The following is a 12,926-nucleotide window of genomic DNA, read 5'->3' on the forward strand; positions in this document are numbered from 1 at the left end:
GTAATGCGCGCGACGGCAGAATTATTGCCGCCTGGACGCACTGCGCATAAGCGATACTTCTCGCTGCCGCCACCTAACGGCGCTGGGAGCTCCGACAACCACGCGCTGTCACGTTCACTATAAAAAAAACATTGCGACTGTACAGTACTCTAAGTACCGGCATGCATTGCGGCGGAGGTGGCGTAGAGCGACTCACGATGAGATCGGTCTATTATGTATTCTAGTGTTCAAATGTCTGTCACCGTTTCCGCTTCAGCCGTTTTCTGGCCGTGCAGCTATTAAACTGGTGTTCTATACTGAGCCGTACACCTTGAGAAGTCTATAACTAATTCTTCTCATTTACTGTGTGGCTGCGGCATACCTGTCCAAGGCCTCCGTAGTTGTACGCGACAGATGCGCCGGGGTAGTAGATCACAGGTTCGAGTAAGGCGCCCGCCAAGTTGACGGTGTTGGTAGAGTACGTGTGCTGCGCGTTCACTGTGCCCAGCCAGAAGAAGATCTCCGTCGGGTATCGAATTGCGATGCGCCGCTGGAAGCGGCTGGCGTTCAACCACGACAAGACGTAGCTCCGGCCGGTACCACGGCCACCCATTTGGCCTGTTGATGTGTCTGTCGCACAACGATGATGTTATAACTTGGTACAATCGTCATTCACTAGGCATTTATGCCTAATTATATAGATGCGCTAAAAGAAGCAGCCACTTTAGCAGTTTTCACCACAGAAATGTCTTACGAGATAGGCCAATAAAATAATAGTGAACAGCTGTTCAACGTGATCATCTTTAGCGAATGAACATAAAGTGGGTTTGTGCGACACGTACGCGCCGCAACTATCAACAAGTTATTGCCTCTCGATCAGCCGAATGATGGTATGCAGTTAAAAAAATGAGTGTCATTAATATACGTCTGATATGATTGCCTCCATGTCATTCGTTAACGTGCCGACAGCTCGGACGACAATGATATGCTTGTAATGACAGTACATGTATTTAATACAAGCATGCACTATTGTCATTTTGTCCTACGCGAAAGTGCATGCTCGGGGCCCGTAGCTCATAGCCAAAACAAATAATACTGTTTTACTGAATAGGAATTATGAAGGCGTGTTCATAAGACACACGCCATGCAAATACCACACCATACAAAGCATGCTCATCTCTCTTCTACCAGTGTCGTACGATGCTGCTTTCTACCACAGTAAATAAAATCGCCGTCATTCACCGCGTTCAAAGCGATAAAGCGAGACATACTTGTCAGTGGAACGTCCGGCAAATTGGCGTAAAGGCGCTCCAGCGCTGACAGACGTGTCAGGTTGAACGGGAACGCGATGATCAGTCTCATGGCTTCGGCCTTTCTGCGCGCCGCATTCCTGGCGTCAGGAGGCAGCCAGCTGGACTCGCCGACGGTTTTCATGATGCTGTGGCGCACGCGGTAACCCATGTACGTCGCCTCTCGAAGCACGTCGGGTGTGAGCCCTGCGTTAGAGGCGGCGAAGGGCGCACCCGTCAGTAAGATGACGAAATCACAGAAACACCCATCGTGTTGGCCAGGTGGTTTGGGGCTTCACTGCCCACCTGCAGGTCACGGGATCGAATCCCAGCCGTGGCAGCCGCATTTTCGATGGAAGCGAAAACGATGTAGGCCCGTGTTTTTTATTTAGGTGCGCGTTAATGAACCCACAGGTGGTCAAAATTTCCCGAGCTCTCCACTGCGGAGTTTCTCATAATGATATCGTGGTTTTTGGATGTAAAGTCTAAATATTACTTCTAAATAAAAAAACACCAACACAAATACCAACAGATAGACTGCGTGCTGTAGGTCATAAATACACGATGAACTGGTACGCTGGCACTAAAAAATGCAATTTATTGTACCAGCCATACTGCAAAACATGCGCACATGCGAATGCTCACGGAAGGTCATTCGATATCGCACAGAAAAGACGCACTATCCTGCCCTCTTTCGTGATTATGCATTCTTTGCAACAAGGACAGACAGGAAGGCAACAGGAAAACAAAAAGAGACTACAATAAAGGTGTCATTCATTGAATTGATGTCGCTGGTTGTGGCTGGGATCTTGCTTATTGTTCACCTATATACTTCAGAAGTGTTCGAGAAGAACGCTAGCTAACTCTTTGGAATGACGTCGGAAGTGTTTGTTCAGTGACTATGCGCTGGTGCAGCTTCTGGAAAGCTGCCTGCTTGAGAGCACTCATCAATTTTGGAAAGTTTGCGTGATTCACGATAACCAGTCACTCGATCGTCATAGATTTGGGGCTACGTTTCGTTACGTTCCAATAGCGGTAAACACTTTCGATGGCGTAACATTAACTGCCTATAGACTATAGAGTTATCGGTGTTTACAGGGCTACACGTTTAACAAGTATTTTTAGAGAAGCACAGTCATGTGCGTTTCACTAAAAAAAATGTTCAGACAAAAATTTCAAACTTAGCAAGTATAAATTTAGATGATAGCAATATAAAGGAATTGCCGCAAATGTGCGCCAAGTTTAAGATCAGAATTACGTTGCGACTGACCCGTTCTATATAAAAATTTTATAAGGATCAACACGAAATTGGGGAGTTGGGGTGCGGTTTATTTATTTATTTACTTATTTATTTATTTATTTAGAACTCCCATTAGGGCCAGAGGCATTATAGAGGGATGTGGTACATTTGAAGAAAAAAACACAATTCAAATGTTTTTTTTCCGAAAAAAAAATACTAGCTGAAAAATAACAGTACAGGTTGTAACTATACAGACAAAAATAAGGCTGTTGGTGAGAAAGCATATTAACATAGTGAAAACAAGTAACAGTAGCAGTTTTCCCTAAACAAATAAGAATCAGACAGTTTTCCAAGAAAACAATGACATAGTTGATTAGTTGCGTAACAGCACACTTGAGTTTAAAAAATATTATACAGTGAATCTCAAATGGTCGCTACATTTCTATGCTTTCAGTAAACTTATTCTGCAACTGGCAGTTTAAAACTGATAATTCATGGCGAGGAACTGACAGCTGTATGAGTGGACAGTGGTTCATACTAGCTGTGTGAACAACACCAGGACAAAAGAACAGCCAACACAGAGGAGCAAGTGCAGAATTTGGGCAAAAGCTAATACTTATACGCGTTGTCTGTTCCCAGGAGCCATCTAGTAGTGGCAAATCGAAAAAACAAGTTAAAAAATAAACAAAAAAAGTTGCAGCACATCCACGGGGTGAATGATGGAGAGTGGGGCGAAGCATCCGTCCGTTCATTTGTTCTTGCTTCCGTCCATCCATGCGTCCATCCGCCTGTCCGAGCGTGCGTCTGTTCATGCGTCCGCACGTCCATCCGTGCGTCCGTCTCTACGTTCGTCCATGCATCCGCCCCTGCGTCCATCCGTCCGTGCAGCCATCCATGCGTCCGTCCATGCATCTGTCTGTGTCCGTTCGTCCATCCAGTCGACACTCCAAGTACCACCGTCTCACATCTTTTCATCATATATTCCACACATAGAAGCACCGCCATCCAGCGGACATTCCAAGGACTAAGCGAGAGGTGGCACACGCACACTTCCTTACGGCTTGCGCTTCGTGTCTACCTCCCGCATTCAACCACCTCGAGTTCATGGTATGTACTAGTTCACTGTAATTCATGGCGCTGCGGCCTAACGCTCGCTAAACCTTCCTAAAACCAAAGACGTTACACTAGTAAGGAAAGAAAGCAACAATGTGCATCTCCGTCGCTATGACTGAGCTTCAATGTCCAATGCATGCACAATGTACTTTTGTTTCTCACCTTTTACGTCCCCAAACCAGTATATGCTTATGAGGCACTCCTCGGTGGAGTGTTCCGGAAACTTCAACCATCTGACATTGCACAATACACGGGCCTCTAGCGATGAGCCTCCATCTAAACGCTACTGCCACGAACGTGACCGAGCCCGCGTCTTGGTGGTCAGCCAGCGCACACCATAACCATTAAACCACAGCGGAGGACCACACGTAGTACTATGTCGTTTCATACGTTTCCACAAAAATGAGTTGAATTATTCCTCTAATATCAGTTTTTCTTAGACAACAAGAGCTATACAAAGTAGCGCTTGAGTTGCGCGCTCTTTCCTATCTCATCATGCGGTTCCCTTCATGCAGTCTTAAGAGATTGCGCATGCGAAACAATGGGAGGTGTGCTCACTCTTGTAAATGTACTTGGACGTGAGCGCCGGCTCAAGCACTTCCGCAACATCGTCGTAACAAACGTCGCGTATCTCATTCAGCGTTCCTCCGTTGGCCTCGCCGTCGGCGTAAGGTGCGAGCTGGCGCAACACGCTCCACGATATCAGGCGCATCAAGTCGACGCTCCCGAGTTCGGTGAGAAGGAACACCGTAAGCCTGGCTACAAGCGGCTCCAGCGCCAGCTGGTCATCCATACGATAAGCTTGGTCGCTGTGACGTAGAACCATAGCCTCCCACTGCTCTACAAATTGTAGGAGAAAACGATGTCATTAATCGAACCTAGGCAATGCAGAAGAGATAAAAAGCTACAAGGCGAAAAGGCATGCTGATTCCAAAGGCACGGCTTATATCCTTAGAACAGCTGCAGTCAACTCAATTTTCCGACCTAAATTGAAAGACGATTTTAGTACTAGAACTCCAGACACCCGCCTTTAGCCAACAATACCAACTAATAAGCACTGTTTTGGTAATATTAGCAAGCAATAACTAAAATTAGCCATTTGTCAGCCAGCAAAAGCCGTTTTTGAGGAAGCCAGTCCCCACTAGCGCAATTCGGACAAACAGGCAACACGAGTAAGTGAATGATTCCGCACGTGTTTTATGTTCTGAGGATGATCGTTGCCCCAAGAATCAACGAAATAGAACATGAGGTACGCCAATGGAATCTGATGGTGTGCCACATGCCTCCACTCTTCAGCTAAAACGGTGAACATGGTTCGTCTGAAGTGCGCTAATATAGGTTGACACCCTTAGAAAACTGCCAAGCAGACAACCAACCCTGCTGAGTGCAATTTGTGAGTATGCGCTGATCCTATATTACTGTTTGCAACGTGCCTCTGTCACATGGTACTGATGCACAGAAATGTCGCCACTGGCGCACACTAGTTAAAGCTTTGGGCGACTGCAGAACACTATCGCAAAACAGTGTGTACTGAAAGAACGAAACCATCATATGCGCCGTCTTGGGACGAACTTTTTTTATGGTAAATATTACAGTACATAGAACGCAGAGAAAACAAGCATCAACAGAATATCCGGTTGCGTAGCTAGATAGCCTTGTGACGTTATATTGTAGCTCGTTTGTTCTTTACATGCGGTATTTTGTTATATTGAGAAAACATCTGTTGTTAGTTAGCGCCTTGACGAGTCAGTTCATTCGCTCATCACCTGATCAAAAAGACAGCAAAACAGTGCAGCAAGAAAGTAAAAATCGATGTTGTCCCTGTTACGAAAAGGAGTTCGTTGCAAGCGGTTTGACTTATTGGAAAAAACAAAAGTGCGTCTTCGCTTCCAATAGCGTTCTGGCGCTTGGATTACATGACATCCTCACTGATGTATGCCATACTCGTTTCCCGAAGTACAGGATAACTTATTTTGACAAACTCACCAGTGGTAACGACGTTGTCCAGATATTCGGGCACGTCTATTACGCGGATGAGGTATTGAGGAGTGTCGTCGTCACTTGCCGCTTTGAACTGGTCCAAGAGATAGTTCACAACTGAAAGCAAACAGTGCTGTGTTAAATTTACGGAGTCTACACAGCAGTGAGGACATGCTATTTTCAGTGCCACATAAATATGACCTTACATTGGCCCTTATAATGTCCTTGTTGGGAGCCTTACAGCGTACTGCCGCTGTAATATCTTGACAGTCAACCGGTTGTAGGACAATTATTAGTGCCTATGAAGTGATGAGTGTTTTGTAGAACGAAACACAAATGCTCCTGAGTGACGAGACCATAAGTGCAATATAGTATGAACAAATCGGTTCGGGCGTGTGTATATTATTTATTTTGAAATGTATTTGATGATGGTCATTCAAAAAGCTTCACTTCACGCCAAGTCTCACATAACCTTGGCCAGTGTTCGACGCCGTGTCGGCAGAAGGACGCATCCCTACGTAAAACGTAACAACTGCTAATTAACGTAGCAGCAGCACGGCGACTAACGCAATTCTACGCTCAGACGGTTAACGAAACAGAAGAGGCAATCGAGCTTGGCAGCTTGTGTTTTATAGCAACCATTCGTGACGTAAGCCTCCAGTGAAGCTGCGGTGGCGCTGTTCCTTATCGGAACCGTGTTGTAGCGAACTAACCAGTGCCGAGATGAAGGCTGGGCAGGTTTGTGCGCAGTGGTCGTCAGTAGCGATAGGGTCTAGCCGAGGAAAAGGATCCTATGATGTCAAAATGGACGTGCTCGAACCGACCAGAGTGCTGAGAGAATGTTCCGAGTGAGGACGTGACGTTCGTTGTGATTTTAGTACGTTAGCAGTGAATGCAAGAGCGTGCCCACGTGCGGCGATCCCACTGCACGAAGGGCCAGACATAGCGGTCAGCCACGAGACGTGTAGAGGCGCGTATACCGAGATGGCTGAGGTTGTGGAGCTGATTGAAGATACCAAGGCGATGGGACAGGGGCACATAGGGCCTACTTCGCGCCGCCGACGTGTAGGAGCAGATTGTGGTTGCTGACCCTGGAATGGGGAGTTCTTCTAGCTGAAGTGAGGACGTGCCCTTGAGAATTTCCTGCAGGTCGGCGTACGTGGTCTGAGCCTCGGTGAAGACTCCTGCTGTTATCTGCACCGAGCTTATGGCGGGTACACATGGAAGCGCATCGGTGATCACGTTGCGTCTCCCGATGACATGTTGGATATCGGTGGTGATCTGTGCGATGAACGAGAGTTGGTTCAGCTGAACATGCGGGAGTTTGTCGCGACGTTGAAATAAAGCGTACGTAAGAGGCTTGTGGTCGGTATAGATGATGCAGCTCTGTGCTTCGAAAATATGGTGAAAGTGTTGCACTGCTTCGTAATCTCCAGACGTTCTCTGTAGCATGCTGGCAAACTTGTCGGGGTGGTGGTTGTGGTTTTGTCAGTGGAACTGGTGGCTGAAGGGGTTTACAGAGTTGCGAGTTTTTTTGAAAAAGAAAACGGGGCATGCCAGGTGTTGTCCACGCGTTGCAAGAAGGTTGCGCTGATGGCGAAGCTAGATGCTTCCGTGAAGAGCCCCAAGGCAGCGTCTGATAAGGAATGGGTGAGGAGCGTAAAAGTGCATAAAGCAGCCTCGCATTTCTCGAAAAATTGCACCAAAGTTAGTGTCTACGTGGCGGGTTGGTTTTCTCGTAGACCAGATAAGGCATCACGAAGGGGCGCCTGGTGTCGGAGGCGTGCAGTAAAAAAGCGTCTAAAAAAGTTCAGCATGATAAGGAAACGACGAAGGTCTTTAGCGGTGGTGGGTTCAGGGTACTTCTGCAAGTCAGGTATACGTTCAGGCAAGGGTCTAGTTCCCTCAGGCGAAACTTTGTGGCAGAGGAAATAGATGGGGGAAGCACAGATCGTGCTCTTCTAGACGTTAACGAGCAGGCTGTGGTCGTTGAAGTGTTGGAACAACGGACGAAGGTGGCCATGGTGTTCTTTGGCGTCACGTGGAAAGACCAGTATGTCGTCAAGATAGACTAAGCAAAAGTCGAGGCGATGGAAAACTTAGATGCTGAAGCGTGGAAAGGTTTGCCCTGCGTTACTTAGGCGAAAGCTCATGAACTCAGACTATCCAAGCGGGGTGCTCATTGCAGTTTTCGGGACGTTGACCATCCGGATTGACAGTGATCTGCGTGTAAGCCTTCACCAAGTCTTGCACGAAGAAGCCGTGGCGGCCGTGAATGCAATGGGCGAAGTACTGCATGTGGTGGACGAGGTACCTGTACGAGATGGTGTGCTCATCGAGGAAGCGGTAGTCCTCACAAGGTCGCCAACCATTGGTCTTCTTCCGGACAAGGTGAAGTAGCAAGGCCCATGGGCCATCGGAGCGATGGGTGATGGCTTCTGGGAGCGTAACTTCGAACACTGCCTTGGCTACGCATATGTGGTCCGGGACAAGGCGACGGGCACGGCAGTAAACTGGTGGCGCCCGGATTGGTCTCGATGTAGTGAACGGTGGTGTACTGCACTTAGCGTTGCAGCCCGCTTGGACGAGTCAAACCGCGAAATTAGTTCATGGTGGCGTGGTACGGCGAATTAATTTCAAAAGTGAGCACTTTGGTGCTTGGTTGGTCGGTGGTCGTTCACTGGCCTGGCAAAAAATGTCCAATGTTCTCTCATTCATGAGAAGATCTTGGCAGCAGTCCGAAAAAAGGCTATAATGGGCTAAAAAATTCGAGCAGAATATTGGTTCAGCGACGTCTGCTCTGTAGGTTGCGGCGTAAGCTTTTGAGCTGGATGTGCAGGCGCAGCGAGCCGCACGTCTCGATTGTGGACCAGTTCGCCCCACTGAGTTCGAAAGATGTGGGCGGGTGAGGGCCTTGAAAATTGGCTCGTGAGTGATAGCAGATGTCAGAAAGGCTATCGATAAGAAAACCCTGCTTAGCGATTTGATCGGTGACGGAGATAGGACGGTCGGCAGGTTGTCAGCTTGTGGTCGTCCCGACCAGCTAACATTGACATTTTTTGTTGGCGGAGTAGGGTGGCCGACGTTGTTGGGCTCTGTGGCGAACCGTTGATGATAATAACAACAGTCGTTCTTCGCAGGCTGCCACGATGAGGGGATGTTACGGTCATGGCTTTTCAACTGGTATCGTTGGAAGGCGTTTGCTGACGGGTTGATAAATGCAACTGAGTGGTAGATCGATATCGTCCGTAAGGTGTGCAGGCTTCGTGGCATTCGGCTGAACGGTGACAACCTGGATGGTGGGCGATGACCGCGGCCGAAAGACCTCAATAATGCAATCAGCGACCTCAGCAAGTTCATCGAGAGACCGCCTAAGTTCAGCCTGCGCAATGGCCTGGACATGTGGTGGAAGTTGTTGATGTTGGGGTGCTCGCAGGATAACAATGCCGGAATTTCATGCTGCGCGTGAGAGCGCGCATGTAACGAAAGAGCTGCAAAGGTTCGCGCCCAGCAAGCTCGGCGGTCAGAAGTTAAGCACGTTTTCTTAATCCGAGGGTCACAGGCGATGCATTACTGCGGTCTTGAGGCGTTCGTAAAGGTTGGCCGCTGGCGGGTTGATAAAGATATGCTGAACCTCGTCGGCGTAGCCGGCGTCCAGATTGGCGACGACGTAATTGTAGTGGGTCAGGTCGCGAGTAGTGGCTGCCAAGGAGAACTGGGCTTCAAGTTGGGTCAACCATATTTCAGCTGAGTGCGGTCAAAACAGCGGGAAACTGACAGCGACACACCAGGCACCGAGTGGAGCAACGTGTAGCATTCCGTTTGCAGAACCTCTGACGTTTTCACCGAAGTTGGCAGGGATGGCCAGATTTGTGGTGGTATTGCCAGTATGCTGCTGTTGCACTTGCTGGCTAAGAGTCACATTAACTTCAGGGTCGGTGATGGCGGCACGATTAGTTCGTTTTCCGGGTCACCAGATGCGGGATGCCGTGTCGGTGGAAGGACGCATTCCAACACAAAACGTGACAACTTTTTATTAACGTGTCAGCAGCAGCGGGGTGAGCATGCTAATGCTGTGCTCTAACGGTTAGTGAAACATAAGAGGCCACCGAGCTTGGCAGCTTGGGGTTCATATAGCCACCAATGTTGACGTAAGCCTTTGGGGAAGCTGGAGTGGCGCTGTTTCAGAAGCGTGTTACAGCAAGTGGCCGTGTCAAGGCGGGCTAACCAGTGACGAGATGGAGGCTGCGAAGTTTTGTGTGCAGTGGTCACCACGCTAGTGTATGAACATTACTCGGAAAATCACATTGTCCCATAGAGCAACGTGTCTGATAGGTGGTTAGATATTAGGGAATAATTGTTCAATTGGTTGTGCTATTGATGGTTGTGGTTGCGTCATTAAAAATAGGTTGAGGTACGTTGGGATTTTCTCCCACTCCCCGCTGTAATAATATTGGGCTGTGGTCAAAACTCGACTTTTCGAAAAATAATATATAAACATATTTGCGATGCGATGACATACTTTGGCCACAAATAACACACACACAAAGTAAAGAAACACTCAACGACAAGCAGTGTGTTCCTTTACTTTATGTGTGTGTTATTCGTGGCCAAAGCATGTCATTAAGCAAGTACCAACTAGGCCAACAATCAGTATTGTTACACTGCGGCTGCAGTACAGTGGTAAAGTATGGGCTGCCCCCATGCAATCACTTACACGTTAAAATAATTATATGCGCTTAGTTGTTTTCACCAAAGCAGCAATGTTACTGATACTTCGAAGTCCGGCTTTCGTACAACGTAAACCATGATTGGGCTGTTTCTAAAGGTCAATCAGAAAGACACATATAGCATATGAATCCTGGCTAAATTAAAAGTAAACGCGCGTAGCTATTACACTAGGCATCTTGAGTATTGGGATGTGCCTCTCAGCGGAACGAACTATTGTGAAAATAGGTTGCGTTCGTCTCATTCCTACAATGCTAAATATTTTCTATGCACAGAACATACATAGAGAGTTACACTCCACAAATCAATCAATCAGCATACATTTAGAGTACTTCATATTCGACCAGCTTGAGCAATATTACATATAACATAATTATATGCTTTATTCTATTTTTGTCCAAATTTTTGCGACTGTTATTTCTTTCCTTCATTCTGCAGTAAACTGAAAAAATTCACAATTAGTTGCTGTACATGGATGTATTCCGCATCACATATTATTTATTCAGTGTATTGTTTTCTTTTTTACTACTTTTCTGAATGATAATAGTGCGCAAACATGTTATTTTAATGACTTGTATTTATTCTACTGATGTAATAATAGAGTCTGTGGCCAAATGCTGACCGAAGCCTGATATAGACGGGTTGAGAGCTTTGTGAAGCTGCCTAAAAGCGGCTTTTTCTCTCACTCCTCATAATATGTGTTGCTCATGAAATAACCGACAATTTTATTCCATTCTATTCTATGCTAACTAAATCGCAGAGATCTATCAATAAACCTGATTCACGTTGTCACATGCGAGAATGACAATATGCCTATTAGGTACTGTATGGTTCAAAGGGACTCGGGATTAATCACTACCTAAGATTGATTAAGCTGCAGTTTATTCTATACAGAAGGGTGTACTTAGATTCCACCCAAATAGCATTGCTACGGCTGTGACCAGGGATCGAACTCACGTCCTTAGCCGCCGAGCTGCTGTGCAACCACCGGAAGCCCTTCGTTATTATGAGGCTCGCGTCGGGAAGGCGTCCCTCGTTTAAAATTTGTTCTGTGATGTTCACCAGATCGCTAAATTAAACAACTGTTTCCATGACTTCGACGTATAATGACGCATTACCAGGTAGCTACTTCAGTTTTTTCTTCGGAAACTTACGTGTGTGTGACTGTTTCCAAGCTCACCTTTTGTTTCTGTGCTGGTGATGTTTCCTTTGATCTCTTCCATATACGAAGCATCTTCACTCGGCAAGAGAAATCGCAGATTACGCTCGATAAACTCCTCGTACGTTTCGTTCGTGACGCGTTGTTGACGCTCCGCGTACCACTCGGTTTCGGCCGTGCTAAAGCACATCTGAAAAAGGTAGAACACGAGTTCATGGTAATTATGAACGTAACGCAAAGGGAATCAACCACCTTGAAAATAAAAATGCTTCGATGGTTCAGGGTTATCATTCACGAATGATAAGTTGGGTTTAACGCCCCAAAACCACCAAATGATTATGAGAGACGCCGTAGTCGAGGGCTCCGAAAATTTCGACCACCTGGGGTTCTTTCACGTGCACCGAAATCTGAGTACACGGGCTCACAACATTTCCGCCTCCATCGGAAATGAAGCCGCCACAGCCGGGATTCGATCCCACGACCTGCGGGTGAGCAGTCGAGTACCTTAGCCACTAGACCACCGCGCCGGCGCAGGGTCTGTCATTCAAGCAAAATAAATAAATAAATAAATAAATAAATAAATAAATAAATAAATAAGTTGCAATTTTTCGCTTGGCGTGCAGCATAGCACACATAAGGGGTATGGCCGAGCTTCATTACACTGGCTTAAACACAAAAAAAAAAAACGGACACAGCGAACAGTTATACAACCTTTGGGATTCCTTCTGAATCGTCCTCCATTATGGTCAACGCAATATTACAGCGAAAGCTGTTATGAGATCACAACTCGGGTCCTGTGCACTGCAGTGGTTGTCCGCCGCCGCCGGCAACCACCACCGGGCTGGCACCCGGGTCCGCTGGGTGCCAGCCCTGAATTCTACAACTGAGCCATGCCGGCACTTGGGACCTGTTGGCAAACTTGCCTTGGGCAGGCTTGATGTCGGGAAAGCAATCGCGTTAATACGCGACTTATAAAGCGCTCTAAAACAGCGAAAGCACGAGCAGTCGTCGCACAATGCGAATGGCGTAACGAATGGGTCGTCCAATGATCCAACTCATTACAAAAGCTTCCTTTTGTTCAGCTATTAACTGTGGCACACACACAATTCAGGCATACCTCGGCATAATCGTCAGCCATTGCATAAAAGGTTCGCCCAAAATTCCTCGCAATAGTTTACCGGATACCACGCTTTTCACAAGAATGACAAAAAAGAGCATAGCGAATGTCAGCCTACTACCCTAAAACTTTTATTATTAATGCCGTAGTGGGCATCAAGAAAGTGTGCTTATAGCAGCTACGCAATGAGTGTTTAGAAATGATCTGCAAGGCCGTTCTTCTAGCTTTCGCTGTTACTGTGCGGTGTCTTTCGCGCAAGCCTGGCGTTTTTTGCATAGTGATTACTCTGCCAGTGATTAGCTTTATTTATTTATTTATTTA

General features: G+C 47.0%; 1 protein-coding gene across 1 annotated transcript in view; it reads right to left on the bottom strand.

The window, feature by feature from the left end:
* The window catches only part of LOC119172895 (neprilysin-1), a 40,284-nt gene extending 28,610 nt beyond the window's left edge, over positions 1 to 11,674 (bottom strand). Inside the window, exons 1-5 of the mRNA XM_075891976.1 lie at positions 11,510 to 11,674; positions 5,608 to 5,718; positions 4,180 to 4,461; positions 1,251 to 1,475; positions 362 to 609 (exon numbers count right to left, since the gene is read on the bottom strand). Coding sequence (XP_075748091.1) covers positions 362 to 609; positions 1,251 to 1,475; positions 4,180 to 4,461; positions 5,608 to 5,718; positions 11,510 to 11,552 — 909 coding nt within the window. The 5' untranslated portion in view covers positions 11,553 to 11,674. The remainder of the gene's footprint in view (positions 1 to 361; positions 610 to 1,250; positions 1,476 to 4,179; positions 4,462 to 5,607; positions 5,719 to 11,509) is intronic.
* Positions 11,675 to 12,926: the final 1,252 nt, after the last annotated feature.

Source organism: Rhipicephalus microplus, chromosome 4, assembly GCF_043290135.1.
Source record: "Rhipicephalus microplus isolate Deutch F79 chromosome 4, USDA_Rmic, whole genome shotgun sequence".
NCBI lineage: Eukaryota > Metazoa > Arthropoda > Arachnida > Ixodida > Ixodidae > Rhipicephalus > Rhipicephalus microplus.